Below are 19,178 nucleotides of genomic sequence, written 5' to 3'. Positions count from 1 at the left end.
GCGCACCGCAGAGGATCGTGATTCGTGGAGACAGCTGACCGGCAACGTGCTCAAGAGCACAAGCCACGATGGATGATGATGATGGGAGTTAGAAAAAGAGCTGAAGCAAGTTATTTTAATACAAATGTGTACTCCCTCTCTTGTTTGAAAACTTAGGTTATGAACAACCCCCCCCCCCCCAAAAAAAAAAAAAAAAAAAAAGAAAGAAAGAAAATAAAAACACACACACAAACACACATGCGGAAATTTGACGGTCAGGCCGTTGATATTCAAAGAAAGAAACTTAATAGGACTGCAAATTTACTGTTGTCATGAGGTTCTTTTTTAAATGTTATTCAACTAAATCAAGTAAGCTTACGTGTATAACACACACAAACACACACACACACACACACACATGATCTCCCCGCCCCCACCCCCCCAAATACCCGAGGCGACAACGCGGTAATGGTTGAGTTTACTATGGTATGGGAGCTAGAAAGAGAGCCTTAAGCAATATCGGTCACCTTGTTATTTTAATACAAATGACTACTTTCTCTCGGAAAATACCAAAAGAGCGGAGATAGTCATTTTGCCAGCATACCAAAAGAGCGGAGGGTTACTGTAAACTCTTTAAAAAAAACAGTGGGGTTTGAAAAGTTCGTAGCTGTTTCAGGATCATTGCTTAGTACTTACGATCTTTCTTAATCTTAACAGAAAAGACGATACTTCGAGCTGCTGTAAAACGTCGGGCCGAAGCTGATGTGTCAGAAAGACCAGCAAAAATCATGAAATCAGAACTTCTCCAAATGGAAGAGGCGAACCTGGTTCATAAAGACATCATCAACGTAAGAAGATCTATCTACAGGCAGAGACGAAAACAATTGCCAAAACTGGCGAAAACACGAGAGGACGTCCACAGAATACTGAACAACGACTTTCATCCAACCACATCAAAAGGTGAAAAGTTTGTCCTGCATAATGATGATGGCACCGGAATAATCATTTTCTCAACAGACAGCAACTTGAAAGAGCTGTGTTCAGCACATGTGGAAGAGCTATTTGTTGACGGAACTTTCAAGTCTTGTCCTCCCCAGTTCAGTCAGATCTACTCCATCCACTGTCTGAGTAATGGCATCTACTGCCCACTTGTATTTTGCTTGCTACCATCAAAAACTCAAGAAACCTACAAAAACATGTGGAAAGCAATCCTATCCCTGTGCCGTGAGAGATCACTTTCTCTCCAGTGTAGACAGTTTTCCATGGACTTTGAGAAAGCAGCCATGACCGCGCTTAAAACGTTGATTCCAGACGTCATTGTAAAAGCGTGCAACTTCCATCTGGGACAGGCTCTTCACAGGAAAATCCAGCAGCTGGGACTCGGAAATGAGTTTCAAACAAAAAATGAGGTTGGCAAGTGGCTGACCTACACTTTTGGACTTTCGTCTTTGGATCCGTCGGAGGTTGAGGACAGTTTCGCCATGGACCTCATGAGTTGCCAACCAGACGACACCAAGTTGATCCACTACTCCGATTATCTGCTACAAACATACATACTACCTTCAAGTCCTTTTCCACCTCCACTGTGGGCCTCTGTTCCCAAAGGCCAGAAAAGAACGAACAACGCAGCAGAGTCTTTCCACTCGATGCTGAACAAGGAGTTCTATGCCCCCACCCGAACGTGTTCTTGCTCACTGACGCCCTAATCAAATTCCAGGCCACGACATATATCAAGATGAGATCAAAAGCAGAATCGAAAAAACAGCCCAAAGACCAGAAAGTTGCACAGCTCGATAGTGAGAAAAAAACAGGCCAAAGATCCAGATTTGAGTTTGTGAAGGCAATGAGTTTTATCAACAGACCCTTGTAAATAGTTTCCCTTGCAAGATTTTACCAATTTTTAACCTACACTCAGCTCAAATAAAAATCCTAATGCAGCCTCACAGCGGTAAAAGATATCGTTGTGTGTTGGTCCCAAGCCCATAAAATGCAGAGGGGGATTTTTCCACACACTAGGCAAACAAATAACAATAAATAAAATAAGGTTTACAGTAATCTTGTACATTTCTTTGATATCGGGCGCCGCACCTGTGCCCACTCCCTCCGCTCTTTTGGTACGTGTTTTTCCGCTCTTATGGTATGCCTCTCCGCTCTTTTGGTAGACACCCCTTTCTCTTGTCTGAAAAACCAGGTTATGAACCCCCCCCCCCCCCCCACACACACACACACACAAACACACATGACGCGCAAATTTGACCGTCACGCGGTTGATATTCAAAGTAAGAAATTTAATAGGACTGCCTAATTACTGTTGTCATGGTGTTGTTCTTTAAAAAATATTATTCAACTTTCTCAAATAAGATGACGTGTATCACACACACACACACACACACACACACACACACACACACACACACAGATGCCCCCCCCCCCCCTTCCTTTACACGCAATAATATATGCATATTCTAAAAAAGACAAACCCACTAGAGCATTGATTTAGAGAGCAATATCCACTAAATGTGATAAAGTCGCTTTAAAAAAGGGTTCCAAGTCAATAGCAACACTAAATATGTCAGAGCCATGATGCATGAAAGGTGACATTTCATTTGTTCATACACAGACAACATTGTTAACAGCCTGAGTACGGTGAGATTTTTTTTTCAATCGATTCAGGCCGCCTTAAATAACCCGTCACCAACCGCCCCTGATCCATTCCAAGCATAAGACATTGAAAAGGAATTCTTTTACAAGTTGCAAATATCATTTCAGACATACACTTTATGCTGACAACAATGTTACTTAACCACTACATACAGAGATGATGATAAACTTTTGGCACAATAGCCATACCGGTCTCATGTTGTTTGTTTATGTTTTTAAGGGTTTTACGGCGCTTGCAACACATTTAGGTTATATCAGCGCCAGAAAAAGGAAGAAAATGGGATAGTAAAAAGTTCTAGAATTACAATTCAAGCACAAAAGAAAAAGTAAGACAAAGGGGAATTGGTTCAAATAGGGAACAGATGTAGATTCCAAGAGCACACCGTCAAAGTACTTAGTTTGAGATCACCTAAAAGTCTCATCCAGACGCAAGCACAAGTCCCAACTAAGAGGAATACAGTCAAATGTTTAACAATCATATAATATAATATTTAAACTAAACATAATATAATGCATAACAGAGAGATGATTTACAAGGAAAAAAACATCATCTCCCAAAACTATAACTATACATTCGACTGTTTCCCTCCCAGCCAAGGAACTCCGGCAAGGATCAGGACAAAACTAAGTAATCTCATTCCAAGACATTGACAGGAAACAATTGGAAAACGGGTATGGGGGGATAGAAGACACAGCATGTAGGCTGCACACTATGGGAGGTCAGGATCCCCACCCAGATACCGGTCTCATGCCTTATGCTAAAACTTATTGGTTGTTGCAACCACGTGCTCATGAAACTTATTAACTTATTATTAGATTTAAATAAATTGCAAAGCATAGCCATTCCAAAATAGAAAAAAAAAGATTAAATTAAAATTCAACAATTCATTCTCTCTTTCCCAAGTCGATTAAACTTCCTTATAGTAATATATTATTTCACGATAAATAGATACATTTATATATGATAAAATGCAAGCGTAAAGGGAGGGGAGGGAGAGAGAGAGAGAGAGTGAGAGAGAGAGAGAGAGAGAGAGAGAGAGAGAGAGGAGAGAGAGAGAGAGAGAGAGAGAGGAGAGGAGAGAGAGACGAGAGACTCAGAGATTTTATTGATGTCATTTTCATAATAAAAGTGTATGTTGTAAGATGTAGAAGCAAAATGAAAAGAGTAGAAGATAATCTTGACCTTCTATCGAGGAGAAGATCTATGAGAGACAAAAAATGTTGTGATTTGACATTGGGAGCAGAGGGTGACAGATGTTAGGAAGATAGAGAGAGAGAGAGAGAGAGAGAGAGAGAGAGAGAGAGAGAGAGAGAGAGAGAGAGAAAAGAGTGAGAGAGAGAGAGAGAGGAGAGAGAGAGAGAGAGAGAGAGGAGAGAGAGAGAGAGAGAGAGAGAGAGAGAGAGAGGAGAGGAGAGAAAAGGAGAGAGAGAGACGAGAGGAGAGAGAGAGAGAGGAGAGAGAGAGAGAGAGGAGTGAGAGAGAAGAGAGAGGAGAGAGAGATGAAGAGAGGAGAGAGAGAGAGAGAGAGAGAGAGGAGAGAGAGAGAGAGAGAGAGAGAGACGACGACGACGACTCCACGAGAATTTTATATGACTTTCCATCTCTTTCATTTAATCAAAAGTGTTTCATGCTTGTAAGCATTTTGTATGTATATGCATAAACATTTGTTAAAAAGTCCCTAAAACATAATCTTGTCCCATCCCTTTCCCTTATCCTGTTGACACCATCTTATTCAAGACACAACAACTCGTCTTGTGTCACTCTTGACACTTTGCGCGAGCCTGTCTAGGGTGAACAGATGTCTAGGTTGACCGTTTTGTTTAGGCTGACTGACCAGGCTGTCTCGGCTGACCCACAGAATATTATGTGGGCTGACCAGCCTGTCTAGACTGACGTCTAAAACTGGGAGTTAATACGGATACGGAATTCATACAATTGAATACAGGTGTCAAATTATGACTTACGACATGATCGCGTTGATTTTTCCACCTGAGGCATGCTTCATGCATGAAATAGTAAAACAACTCTAAGTTTAAAATTACTGTAAACCAAAAAAATAAAAAAATAAATAAATAAATAAATAAAAGAAAAAGAATTTTTTCCCCATTATTTCTTTTTTTTTTTCTGACATGCAGACATGACGGCGAAAAATTAAAAGCACTAAATAAAGTCATATACGTATTCGAATTGAGTGAAGACGGTTGAAATTTTCCTATTATTTTAGAGAGAGAGAGAGAGAGAGAGAGAGAGAGAGAGAGAGAGAGAGAGTGTGTGTGTGTGTGTGTGTGTGTAAATAACTGTTTATGAGTGCAATCATGTTGTGCATGTGTGTATTAATATCTTTTATATATTTACACGTCCTTGTAACGTGCCCTGAGCCTGCATAATACAGCGGGAAAAGCTGCGCTTAACAAATGTGCACTATTATTATAACTCACTTTTCAGGCTCTGTATCTAACAATATTATTGCAGGCAGTTTTTATAACAGTTATAGAGGATTAACAAGAACCTGATTGAGTTGTCTCGAAAATGGTGTTGAAATGAAACCAATCAAAGGCCGTTGATGCTCGAATTGGGCCAATTTAATTGTTTTTACTATCACAACTTCTTTTGTCGTCATATTGAAGAAAACCCTTATGAGGAAAGATTAGTATACATGTTCAAAATGATAAAACACAAAACTTAAATAGTGTGTATGATGATGACATTTTTAGTACCAGTACTTTTGTTTGGTCTCAGGTGTATATATACAATAATGAATACTAATTAAACATTTATACAGAGCATTCCCCATATTTACCATGCTCACTGCGTTTCACAATAGTTCATTTATTCCACTAGCAGGCCATATGGAACCATATTTTCATTTCAAATAGTATTAGTTGTCTGTTAGTTTTTCGTAATAAAACTCTTACAATATCTGTCATTGCCTATAGCTATGGATACTCATTCACACCTCTTGTATTAGTGTAAGACAGTGTCATTAGCAAACACTGATAACTTTTGATTCAATGTCTCCCATGTCATTAAGTTAGGTTATGAAAAGTGTGAAACCACATATCGACCCTTGGGCAACTCCTCTAATAACATTTGACTGATGTTGGATTATCTAATGGCGGCACTTCTCAGTAGCGACACGTGGTTACACTGCTCTGTTTTACATTCTTTGTTAACACAGCGCGTGCGTGTAACCAAATGACAAATTAATTGCCACCACTAGTTTGAGGACAATAAAGATATATCATTATTATTATTATTATTATTATTATTATTATTATTATTATTATTATTATTATTATTATTATTATTATTATTATTATTATCATCATTATTATTATTATTATCATTATTATTATTATTACTTCTTCTACTACTACTACTACTACTACTACTACTACTACTACTATTATTATTATTATTATTATTATTATTATTATTATTATTATTATTATTATTATTATTATTATTATTATTATTATTATTATGTGCAGCTATGTGGTCTTGTGGTATGACACTCGCTTTCGGATTGGAAGGTCATGGGTTTCAGCCTCACTCAGCACATAGTTAAGTCCTTGGAAAAGATTCTTTACTCACATTCTCTCACCAAATGAGTACCTGGCTGTTAACAGATTTGTCTATGTCCGAAAAAACCCAGTAAATATCGCCTAAAAGGCATCATGTCTCGTTTTACATGTTAAGTGTTGCTGTTGGCTAGGGAACCTTTGTAAAGCGTTTTGAGCATTTTAGTGCATATTGCGCTATATAAAAGCTCATTTTTTAAAATATCATCTCCTTTGACATACTCTTGCATTCACCATCAAAGAAAAACAAACTTGTAGCAAAGGGGTTTCCTCTGAAAGCATGCGACTAATCCAAAACGGTATAGTATTGGGGAGAACTTCATGTCAAAAGTGATATTAAAATTAAAATTTCCAGAAATATAAGATTTTAGTTTTTGTCACTTACAGAAACTATAACGACTGTCTTTAAAAAAAACAAAAAAAAAAAAAAAAAACACAACTCAAGCCTTGTATTGTTCAAAATAAATTCAAATTTTATCATCTAATTCACCCCAATATGATAACGTTTTTTTGGCAGTGAATCACATATCAAAAAATGACTATACATTAGTGTACCTATTAAGGAGAACATGGTGTGTTACAAATTGTAGACGTACACTCCATGACATGTTGATTTATATTTTTTTTTATAGCACAGAAAAAAATCTGAAGTCTTTTAAAAGTCTAGGATTTTTATTGGTTTAAAACAACATCCAACAATAATCATTATGAATTAACTCGTTTGAATACAACAAGGAAAGGCATTTTGGGACTTTGGTTGGGCACTACAGCTAACTCAAGTTGCTTATTATCAAAATAAAGAGACCTTATTTGAAAAAAAAAATAATAATAAAAATAAAAAGATTATGAAGCATGGTCTTTTATGACACGACTTCGAAATTTATCAAACTATGATAGCTTTGAACACTAACTTTCTCAATTATTTTTATATTCATTATTTTAATGTCTTAATTTTAGATATGAAATCTCTGAAAAACCACACACGATAAAAAGCTATAATTTACTCTATTCTGAAAAGCTTTAAAAAAGTGATTTGTAATGGACAGTTGTTTTCACTCAACTTTAAATCTTTAAATCACATGTAAATTCTTTTTTCCTTATCTGGTAAGGCCCATGAAAAATGAATGGGAAGTAAAAAAAAATGTCGATATCAATGAAATACATTTTTTATCCTCTACTTTGTAAGATTATCTAAACCTTTGTTTTTTTCAGATGAATTCTAGCACAGATCAATCTGTGATGAATGAAAAAGGTATACAAAAGTGTGATCTTATCAGGTTACAGTAGTTTTAAATATGACTCTGGAGACGTTACTGTCTATGAAAAGAAAATAATGAACAAGTTAAACTGCTAGTATATAAATGTCAGCAACAGGCTCGGATTTGTTTTGATTACTTTTAGACAGCCGGAGTCGGAATTCAGATGATGTAACATAACAATAATATGCCAAAATGATCAATGATCATGAAAATACTCAAACTTATGTGTAGCTCTGAAACTCAAAAAATGAATGAATCTAAGTGTTTAAAATACACCCTCATACAACTAGACACCAAAATTATATGTTTTAAGCAAGCTCTTGAGAGTTGACAAAGCCTCTGTTTCATAAATGCTCTGATGACGTTCACATAAAAAAAAAAATCTAAAAACAGAAGATAGCCTCATTCAAGTTTTCAGGTAAGCAAGTGAAATAACTACTTTTGTACAATCGTTGGCCAAACAGAAGACACAACATTTTGAATATACTCTTGGTGTTTTTGAAAGGTTGGGTGGAGCTTCAAGGCATCAGTAAACAAATACACAAGCTTGAATTTCAGTCTTTTCTCTTCGCTTGTTTGTTTGTTTTTTTTGTTTGTTTTTTTTTAATGAGATTTACAGTCCTAGCCTCAATTTTAAGTAATCTCAAAGCCAATAAAATGGAAAAAAATATAAAAAAAAGAAAAAAGTATAAGATCCAGCAACATTATCAAGGAAAAACTAAAGACAAAGAGACTCAAAAGTAAATCCAAGAGAAAAATACCCTTGTAGCTTTTTTGAAACAACCTAGAAGTTTCATATTTGATTCTTTTACAGGATCTGTACCAAAAGGGATACTCTCTGATGGTTGCAAAATAAGTATCATTGTAAAATCCAAATTATTGCATGATCCATAAGGGAGGGACAATTAGCAAGGAAAAAGTGTCTTTCACAAAAAAATATAAATCCAACAGTTTCCCACTCAGTAAAAGAATCAATGCAGGGCTCAGGCAAAACCGAATAATCCCTTTCCAGAACAAAGGCACAGAGCCACATAAAAAGGACAAGTGATTTAAAGTTATATAAGACTGTGGACCGATGAAGAATCCACCAGTTTAGGGGTGGACGGTGTTCCCCTATTCTATTACATCTTTTTTAAACAGACAGCCAATGTCAATCACGAACCAGAGGTCTGACTGAGTCGCTCTAATTCCTCATAATATCAGTCTGGTAACACTGCTCAACTTTTAGATAATACTGTAAGATGCCAAACTTATAAACAGTAATTGTGTAAGACAATGAAGATTAGCATTTGTTGTTGGTTTGACCTCATGCCAAAAATACAAAATACATTGTAAAATGGCAAAGAGATAGAAACAAGTATTAACTTAAGTAGCTATCAAATTATCCAGCATTTACTCCACCAAAACTACTATACAATTCATTAAATCTATTTAAAACTTGTAATTATGCCAGAGATTCATTCAGAAAAATGTAATAGAAAAACAAAGTCCACAAAATTTTAAAGAATAAACTAGTGCTCCATAGCCTGTGCCTGATTCGCATCCCCATCAGCCGCTGGCAGGAAAAGAGTTTTTGTCAAATTTTTGGCTCTGTCACGTAACTCCCATGGCCCTTTGTCTGCCAACGGGATGAGTTCCTCCTTCAATTGAGTCATGACATCATCAGATACAAGGGTAAGGTGATCACAGCCTGAATAATTGGAAATACATAAAAGAGTTTTAAAAATGACAATAAAGTATTGAATTAAAACAAAATTATAAGAATGGAAATTTAGAGAGCAAAATATATCCTTGGCCAATCTTATTCCTGAAAAATAAAGTTGGAGGCAGTGAGGTACAGCAGTAGGGTCTTTGCTTCAAACCCAGAAGGTAATGAGTTTGACTCCCCTCTGCGCTGTGTGGTCTTGAGCTAATCACCTTGCCTTAGCTCACTTTGAGATGCTGCACTGTGGCTGATGCTTGGATTATTCTGGCCTATCCTTCAAGAGACCCTAAAGACAACATTCCTCTTGGGAATAAATAAAGGGAATTTTCCCAACAATTTTCGTTTTTCAAGAAAAGTTGTTTTACGACAACACAAAATACAAGCATGAACAAATATCAACCCATGATCAAAACTGACAGATAATCTTGAGAGAATCAAGTTTGCCAGAAAACCAGTTGAAGTGATCAACAAATTTCTCTTCTTGTAAAATATGAAACTTCACATATGATTACATCTGGTAAACATGACATATCCACAAGTATCTGTTATATAATAATTTAATTTTATCAAATTTTTTAATGTGATTTTATTTAAAGTGCTGTAAGCTTTAAATGGGAGTAGACTGAAATCAAACAAAACAAAACAAACGATAAAGTTTCCTGTTCTTGAATAATTAAACTAAGGACAAACGTTGATTCCTTGACATTAATGAGAAAGGAAGGCACAGCGTACACAACGACAACAGTTTAGTTGAGACGGTATCCCGTTCCTGACACCTGCTGACCCGGTCACGGTGAGCGGTCAATCACCGAGAGGAATTTACCTAACGGGGATTGCCGTTTCACTCAATTTAACAATGTTTTGTTTTATTGTCTGTTAGACACCCATATTGAATGAGTTGAAATATCACTACTTGGTATAAAAGTTTATATTTTCTACTTTTACTGTGTGTTTTTTATTTTTTCATAGTATTACTAGATTTCTCAATATAAGTTATCAATGGACGGTAACAAATTACACAAAAAATATAGCGGGTGCAACATTTCAAAAATTAGAGAAAAAAAAACGTTGCTATGGATTTGTCTGAATTTTATGTATTATAAAGACAAGATGTAAATACTTCTCCTCACAAAAAAACGTATTTTTCCTCAACAAAAATATATCCGCTACGAGCATTCAAACTCGTCAGTGTAGTTTGGGGCTGGTCTTTAACTGCATTGCGTTGATGACAAATCGCATTTTATTCATATCATTGATAATGCCGGATGCTCTTTTTTTCCAATTTTGCTGTTGTTTGGTGACAGGTCTCTGTGCCTTGTTCTCCAAGAAGTCTAAGTCTTAACTTATATTGAGTGATGTGTGGTATGCAGTGGTACTCAATGAGGTGTTGTTTTGGGATTATTTTGTTTGGAAAATATTTTCTGTATGTATCCGTGTAATGTTTTATTGCACTTTGAATATATTGGATTGTGTCTGCTTTGATTGATTTTGTGTGTGAAATAAAGTTGTGCACATGACTATAGGCCTTGTTTATATTGTCGAAAATGAATCCAATACTGCAAGCGTCGTCAATGATGAGTGGGTCGTGGGTGCAGTTCTTTGTTTGTTGGATAATTGTAAGTGTAGACTTTTTCTTGTAAGTATTTGTGGCAGTGGTTGCCAATGAATGATCTGCTGTGGTACGCCTGTTGTGTAATGCGGTATTCTGTCCAATTCAGAGGCAATAGGACCATCCCTGAGGGTCAGTGGCTCGTGCATGAGATTTGAAAGTCTCTCCTGCGTTTTGGAGTTTGTTGTTATATTCAACTCTGTCGATATCAAACATGCAAGTGCAACCCGTTTCAAGGTTGATTTATTTATTATTAGCGTCTTGGCAATGAGAAAATACAAAGAAGCTAATGAGTCGTGTGTTCAATGTGCTTTATAATGTGTACTTTTTACACATAAATTATGAGTGTTCTCCTTGCTTGTCCAATGCCGTGTCAGTCCCATAGACTAAAAGAATGTCATTAGAATAATTTGAACATTTAAATGGTTTCTTGCGGGCACGTTTCTATTTCTGTGTTAAACAAATCATACCACATGTCCTACATAATGAATTCACTGCTTGGTTATGACTTGCAATTGTGTGGTCCATGCTGTAAGAGAAAATTCAAAATTGACTGAGCGATGTAAGCAATGATATAGTGAATTAATGAATAAAATGAGTTTTAAAACACTCTGTATTACTTCTCATATCCATGCATACATAACAGCGTACATAAAATTTGGAAAAAGAAAAACCAAATACTTCACCCAATTTGGTGAAAGAAAGGGGGGGGGGGCAGGAAAATTCTAACAAGCTGTTGAGCTAAGTTGAGGCCCAACACACAATGTCATTTAAAATTAAACATTAGCAAGATAATTCAAATAATGCAATTTAAAAATCAAATTAACTCATCATTGAAAAAAAAAAAAAAAAAAATATATTTAACAATAAAACAGCAGCGAAATATTACGTTTCAAGAACAAGGCTAAAGAGGTAATATCATTATTACCTGACCTACCGCGGAAAAATAATCATTACAAAATAATGAAAACTGAAGAGTAAATGAAACTTACCTCATTTCGTAGTAAAACTTGTGCCTTGTGAATCACACCAAAAAAAATTAGAAGTTTATAGCAACGTTTTTTTTAGAATCCTGAGGTAATTACAAGTAATTTTATTTAAATGCTATAGAAAAATAGGTGAATTTGAATCACGGCTTGTGGAATAAGTACTGGAGATATTGAAATAAAAATTGGACCGATGGAAAGAGGAGGTCTGCGAGAATTCTTTGCATTTGGGTGGAATTGCATCGTCACGAAGATCGTGAGGTTAATTGGTACGGAAATCATCCATTGGTATCACCCAATGCACGTCAAATCTACGTTCTGGGAATTGATATCGGCTGACCGCTGTTAACCCCGGTTACCTGTCGGGTGAGGTTACGTCGGCGCTCGGAACAGCGGGAAACTAAACGGTCAGATTTATAGTGCAGTTTAGACGCCGTGAAGGAGGCTGACCCTAAAGGAAATAAGTGACACTACACTAATGAGCTTCCATCAGTAATTGTTCATTCTTGATGGGGCTGGATATCCTCCTGTGTAGGTATTGGATAGATCAGTCCTCTTCCTACTGCTCCTCAATGTTCTGGTCCAAGAAATTTGGTAAAACTGAAAACTATTCTAATGTAAAATAAAGATAATTTTTGTTTTCTCCTCGTTTAACTTCAGTTTGTTAAACACCATCCCAGTTTTAACAGACTCACAGCACTGCTCAATGTCCTCTAAAATATGAGAAAATTAAAGGGGAGCAACACTTTTATAGAGCTGTGTGTCATCGCATATATATGATATTTCACAGAATGCGATTGAATTACCCTGCCGAGAGGCATTGTATACAAGGTAGGAATAGAGGACGCCATATTTCAAAAGCACATCTTTCAATGGTACTCCATTTACACACACTGATTGTGACCTGTTGGTCAGGTAAGATTTGAACCAGGATAGAGCTGTACCATTTACACAGAAATTGGTCAAGTCTATCGCACAGAATAGAGTGACCAAATGTATCTCATCCTGAGGAAAAGTCAACCAAAGTGAGGATACACATTACCCCTGTCACATGAAACAAGCATTAATTATGTCATACCTACCTTTCAATTTTAGTATGATATTTTCAATGAGTATGAGGCTCTCGGATCTCAAGGAGATGTATTTGATATTACCTGCAAGGTAGCAAAGAATAAAATTAAAAATAAATAAAAATAAAAATAATAATAATAATAATAATAATAATAATAATAATAATAATAATAATAATAATAATAATAATAATAATAATAATAATAATAATAATAATAATAAATAATATAATAATAATAATAATAATAATAATAATAATAATAATAATAATAATAATAATAATAATAATAATAATAATAAGAATAATAATAAATCTGAACATTTAAATAACATATTCCCACATATTCACCATGCTCAACGCAATTAATATTTATTACTCTGGCAGGCCATTAGGAATAAAAGTTACAGTTATGCAAGTTGCCTGTTAGGCGTCCATTGGTACCAGTAATATTACAATATCCATCACTACCTATTCACATCTGAGTCAAGTTAGATGTTGTATGTAAAATGCCTTATCAAGGACACAATGCTAAGGCCAAACTTTTGTGATAATTTCCACACTCATCCGGTCACTGACCACACTCGACATGGCTTGAATGTTTTTGCAATACAGACACCAACCGCTGACCCATAAATAAATAATGCCATTTAAATGTCAATATTTACAGGAGTATGTTAAATCATCATTATTCATATGATTGTAGTAGTAGACATCCTTCCGTCTCAATTCATATGATTGGCTCTTAAATATATATATGCTATAAAAAAGCTTAATTGTTACAGTGAATGACATAATCAGTCGGACGGTGAAAAGGTTTGAACTGAGATATTGCCAAGTTTAGTTAGAAGGTCAATTTTTTAAAATCAAAAATGAGTTCATGTCAAAAATGATTAAATCAACCCCTTTTATACATCTTCCGGAAATATCAAAGCTTAATTTCTCTTCTAAATATTTTTTTCTGCTAATCATATTGAAAAAGAATGAAATTTGAGAAACATTGCTGGATACCTTTCCCATACATCTGACCATAACTTCATGAAAAATCAGTCGATTTACTTCAAATAAAGATTAAAATTCTCTGGGGAGCATATTCTTCCAGAAAATGCAAAAAATGCAAATCCAAAATGTTCACCTGCCGACTGATTATGTCATGCACTGACACAATTAGTTATCTTTTGCCAATGCGTACATAAACAAATATTATGTGAAACCTATGGTTCTTCCAACCACGTGGAACTCTTCTTCTGTTTCAAAAGACCCCAGCTTAAACAATTCAAGTAAGCAGAAATGGTCTTTACTACCTTTAAGGAAAATCATGAACATTCAAATACTTTCTTACCCAGGTTGGTATGAGCAGCTGAAAGAAAGCCCTTGGTGAGATCACCAATAATTTCAATATGTGATGGGATTAATCCTACTTCAAACATATGAAATCTGAAAATGATACATAGTGTAATATATGAAAACACGTCAAAATGAGACCATTCCTACCCACTCACAAATTTTTACAAGGCCCTGCTTTTTTCTATTATACCTTGATCTACAAATCTAACATTAAACATAATCTCTCTTTAAAATAGCAAATTAACATCTAAAAATGTTTTTTTCTTGTTATAATGAGCTTAGTAGGATTCTGATAACATTTAAGTTAAAGAGAAAATAATCATAAGGTCTGAGATTAAATCCCAAATTAAGAAAAGTTGATTTTTTGTTTTTTGCTTTTTTCATTTGTATTTTTCTAACTTTCAAAATCTAAATAATCTACAATATTACAATGCCTTTCTTCCCCCTGAGAGAGAATAATGTTTTATAATTCCATGATGATGATCAAAAATCAAATTAACTCTTTACCTGTTCAACATTTTCTGCATGTTTTTCAACAACACAATTTGTACTTTCCAAGTACACTGAGGCATGGAAGAGCATAAGAGATTTGCGTAGGAATTCCACATCTCATCTGAAATTGTGTGGAATGAAGAAAGTAAATACACTTAGTTGTGGTCATAAGAATACATGAACTTTTATAAATCAATATTATGGGGGGAAAGGGGGGGGGGGGAATCACAAATGATTTGCTTTCATATCCATGGATCCAGATTTTATTCCAGTTTCTCTTAAGGGATAGATACAGCAACAATTGAAAGCTACAATTTGAATTGGATACCAGTCTATTGCAAACTATTTCAACAATAAAAAGTGAAATTAAGCTGCTAGAAGTTGTGGACTGTTTTTGTTTTGTTTTTAAGGGTTTTACGGCGCTTGCAACACATTTAGGTTATATCAGCGCCAGTAAAAAGGAAGAAAGTGGGATAGTAAAAAGGCTAGAATTACAATTAAAAAGCACCCAAGTGAAAGTAAGACATAGGGGAACTGGGAACAAATAGGGATCAGATGTAGATTCCAAGAGCGTATCACCAATGTACTTAGTTTGAGATTACCTATAAGCCTCATCTGGACACAAGCACAAAATCCAGCAAAGAGGAACACACTCAAATGCTTACAATATACATTCAAAATAAATATAATAATAATACATAACAGAAAGATGATTTACAAGGAAAAAATATCATCTCCCAAAACAATAACTATGCACTTGACTGTTTCCCTCCCAGCCGGGACTCCGACCAGGGCCAGGAAAAAAACCAAGTAATCTCATTCCAAGACAAAGACAGAAAGCATGTTGGAAAACAGATATAAGGGTATAGAAGACACAGTATGTACCTCCCTGCCCGCTATGGGAGGTCAGGATCCCCACCCAGTGTGGACTGTAAAAAGTAATATAAACAAAAAGTGAATATAACAGCTTTTTAAAAAACCTAAAATACCAAACACGAAATGTCCCTGGCTAAAAACCCTTCTTAAGCCAACAACAAAAAAAACAATAAAAACATAAATAACTTACTAAAAAACCAGATCAATGACTAAGTATTTCATATGTCCTCTCAGTAGAAGAAAAATCTTGGAATGTAAACAAAAAGAAGCATTTGCTTAGATAATGACTTAGCTCGATATAGCATGATCATAACAATATTAATAATTTAGGGAATATAACTATAACTTATAACAACAATACTAAAGAACAGAAACAATCATTGGCCTCCTTACTCTGAGTGCTGACTGTGTGTGGCCATGCTTCTCCCAGTAGGGTATAAGTGCATTGAATCAACTCTTGTTTTTGGTTCATGTCTGTGTCTTCGTCGTCCTCTTTCTTGCTCTCTACAACCTGGAAAAATTGAAAACATAATAAAAAATAAAAATAATAATACTTTATATAAAAACACAAACTAAGTCAATAGTTCTTTATCACTTTCATCTTCCTCATCATTATCACCATCATCATCATCAACATCATCATCATCATCATCATCATCATCATCACCATCATCATTCTTATAACTATTTTTCACCTGTTGGACGATGGGTTGGGATAGTTCCCAGACAGTCTTGAAATGGTCCACTTCATACAACTCCAAAATGGGACCAAGGCATTGGAAGGCATCATCATCATAATCATCATCATCATCATCATCATCATCATCATCATCATCATCATCATCATCATCATCATCATTATCGTCATCGTCATCACCATCATCATCATCATCATCATCATCATCATCATCATCATCATCATCATCATCATCATCATCATTCTTATAACTATTTTTCACCTGTTGGACGATGGGTTGGGATAGTTCCCAGACAGTCTTGAAATGGTCCACTTCATACAACTCCAAAATGGGACCAAGGCATTGGAAGGCATCATCATCATAATCATCATCATCATCATCATCATCATCATCATCATCATCATCATCATCATCATCATCATCATCATCATCATCATCATCATTATCATCATCGTTATCGTCATCATCATCATCATCATCATCATCATCATCATCATCATCATCAACATCATCATCATTATCATCATCATCATCATCATCATCATCGTTATCGTCATCGTCATCACCATCATCATCATCATCATCATCATCATCATCATCATCATCATCATCATCATCATCATCATCATCATCATCATCATCATCATCATCATCATCATCATCATCATTATCATCATCATTCTTATAACTATTTTTCACCTGTTGGACGATGGGTTGGGATAGTTCCCAGACAGTCTTGAAATGGTCCACTTCATACAACTCCAAAATGGGACCAAGGCATTGGAAGGCATCATCATCATCATCATCATCATCATCATCATCATCATCATCATCATCATCATCGTTATCGTCATCGTCATCACCATCATCATCATCATCATCATCATCATCATCATCATTCTTATAACTATTTTTCACCTGTTGGACGATGGGTTGGGATAGTTCCCAGACAGTCTTGAAATGGTCCACTTCATACAACTCCAAAATGGGACCAAGGCATTGGAAGGCAGACATCTTGTATGCTGGTTGTTCTTTTTTACTTTCACGCAACACCACAGTCGCAATCTGACAAATGATGGAGTGGGAAGGGTAAAACAAAAGTTGTATGCTATAATCATGGACAAATGACTTTCTTTAATTGAAAATTCCTTTTTTTTTAAAAATCGCTGATACTCACTTTACCCATTTAATCAAAACCTGGTAGGAAATTGGATGGACGAGCTATTCTAGAAGGGAGGGATGGGGTGGGGGGAGGGGATGCTTAAGAGTATTTCAAGGATATATGGCCCATTCCTCAAAACGATATTTTCATGTAGTGGTTTAGATGCTAAAAATTGGATTTATAGTAAAATATATGAGACTTGGATAAAGTTTTAATGTTTTGTTGAGGAGAATGAATCTAAAACTTCACATTTCTTGTCATTTCAAAATTAAAATCCCTTTTGTGCCATCTAGTTTTACCCCGATATAACACCGTTTTTAGGCAATGGCACATTTATTGGAATCAGTATGATTCAATCACACATTCTTCAGAATTTTGAGTAGCTTCCATTTACACTAAATATGAGATGGGTTCCTAATTTCAATCTCATTAAATTTTGTAAAACGAATCCATGGACTCTGAACACCTACAAATTCTTGCCCTAGGAGAATATATATAGGAGTATATGGAGAAAACACAGAACAATTTCAATTTAAAACCAGAGTGAGATTTGAGCGACTGACAGGCTCTAACAATCATCAGATCTTTTAAGAAATGAGTATTGAGTAGATAACTTCCCAAATAAAGGGTAAACCCAGGCCAATTAACCACGAGTGAAAAGCGGACACTTAATAGCCAACAGAAAAAAAATTGAGTTGTAGTGAAGTCGTAACATTATCACAAAAAGCACAAAATATTGAGAACTAGTATAAAATGTATGAACTTACCTGTTCCAAGGACGGTTGATCAGCAGGGGCATTATCTTGAAGAATGGCCTCCCTATGAGACAAAGATGTCAACAATTCTGTTAAATTAAATGATACTAAACAAATATTCTGGAGTTTGAGCAAACTGATCTTTTTGTCTTTTTAAATTTTTAATTTAAATTTTTTATTTTTTTGAATTTCTTAAAGATAGCATAAATAAAAATTCTTCTCTAATTAGTCTGAGCAGTTCCAGCATAAAATTATGTCCTTATTAAAAGATAAGTGTTTAAAAGCTATGATAATCCTATTAGCTTTCCTTCTGCCTTCTTAATTTGTACATTACTTCGTTTCTTGTGTAGTATATAACTTATAATAATTAATATTTTATATGAATTCAAAGTGATAATGTTTTGGGAGCAGGGTACTCTTGCTGTCAATTCAAATCATATTCAAGATAATCATCTTATCTTATTTTGTTTCAGCTGAATAAGAGTTGTTCTTTGAATACGTTATTTAATGATAGCACATAACATATATCTCAAATAGCTTGTACGAGTATTATCTTTTGAGCGTAATGAACATATATCATATGGCAATGTAAAATCCAAAATAACTGGTATAAACTATAAACTATTGAATATACATTTATATATATATTTATTTATTATATATATATATATTATATATTATATATATATATATATATATATATATATATATATATATATATATATATTATAATATATATATATATATATATATATACGAAAACACAACATCTACTTCACTTCACTTCTGATGAAACAAGCCGATAAAACGTGTAGAAGCAAACTATCTAATTTATTTCAATTTTATAAATAGCTCTTTATACTAAAGTTGAGTCACTATTAATTTCATTTATTGTTTATAATATTTATACTTTGCTCCAGTTATCTACTGTTCTGTTGAGCAAATTTATTTTACCAGTAAATGACCTCGTTTAGTACTATTTTGATTATTCGACAAGA

The 19,178-nt window shown here is 34.8% G+C and overlaps 1 protein-coding gene across 1 annotated transcript in view; it reads right to left on the bottom strand.

The window, feature by feature from the left end:
- Nucleotides 1-6,875: 6,875 nt before the first annotated feature.
- Nucleotides 6,876-19,178, bottom strand: part of LOC144967211 (proteasome adapter and scaffold protein ECM29-like) — a 74,731-nt gene continuing 62,428 nt past the window's right edge. Inside the window, exons 44-50 of the mRNA XM_078904158.1 lie at nt 18,193-18,244; nt 17,182-17,328; nt 15,959-16,076; nt 14,705-14,810; nt 14,193-14,287; nt 12,864-12,935; nt 6,876-9,171 (exon numbers count right to left, since the gene is read on the bottom strand). Of these exons, the coding sequence (XP_078760284.1) occupies nt 8,993-9,171; nt 12,864-12,935; nt 14,193-14,287; nt 14,705-14,810; nt 15,959-16,076; nt 17,182-17,328; nt 18,193-18,244 (769 nt within the window). The 3' untranslated portion in view covers nt 6,876-8,992. The remainder of the gene's footprint in view (nt 9,172-12,863; nt 12,936-14,192; nt 14,288-14,704; nt 14,811-15,958; nt 16,077-17,181; nt 17,329-18,192; nt 18,245-19,178) is intronic.

The sequence above is a fragment of the Berghia stephanieae genome, chromosome 1 (genome assembly GCF_034508935.2).
Source record: "Berghia stephanieae isolate SIO BIC M18660-M18661 chromosome 1, UCSD_Bste_1.3, whole genome shotgun sequence".
Lineage (NCBI taxonomy): Eukaryota > Metazoa > Mollusca > Gastropoda > Nudibranchia > Aeolidiidae > Berghia > Berghia stephanieae.
The sequence above is the reverse complement of the archived record's forward strand: the minus strand, read 5'-3'. Positions and strand labels throughout refer to the sequence as shown.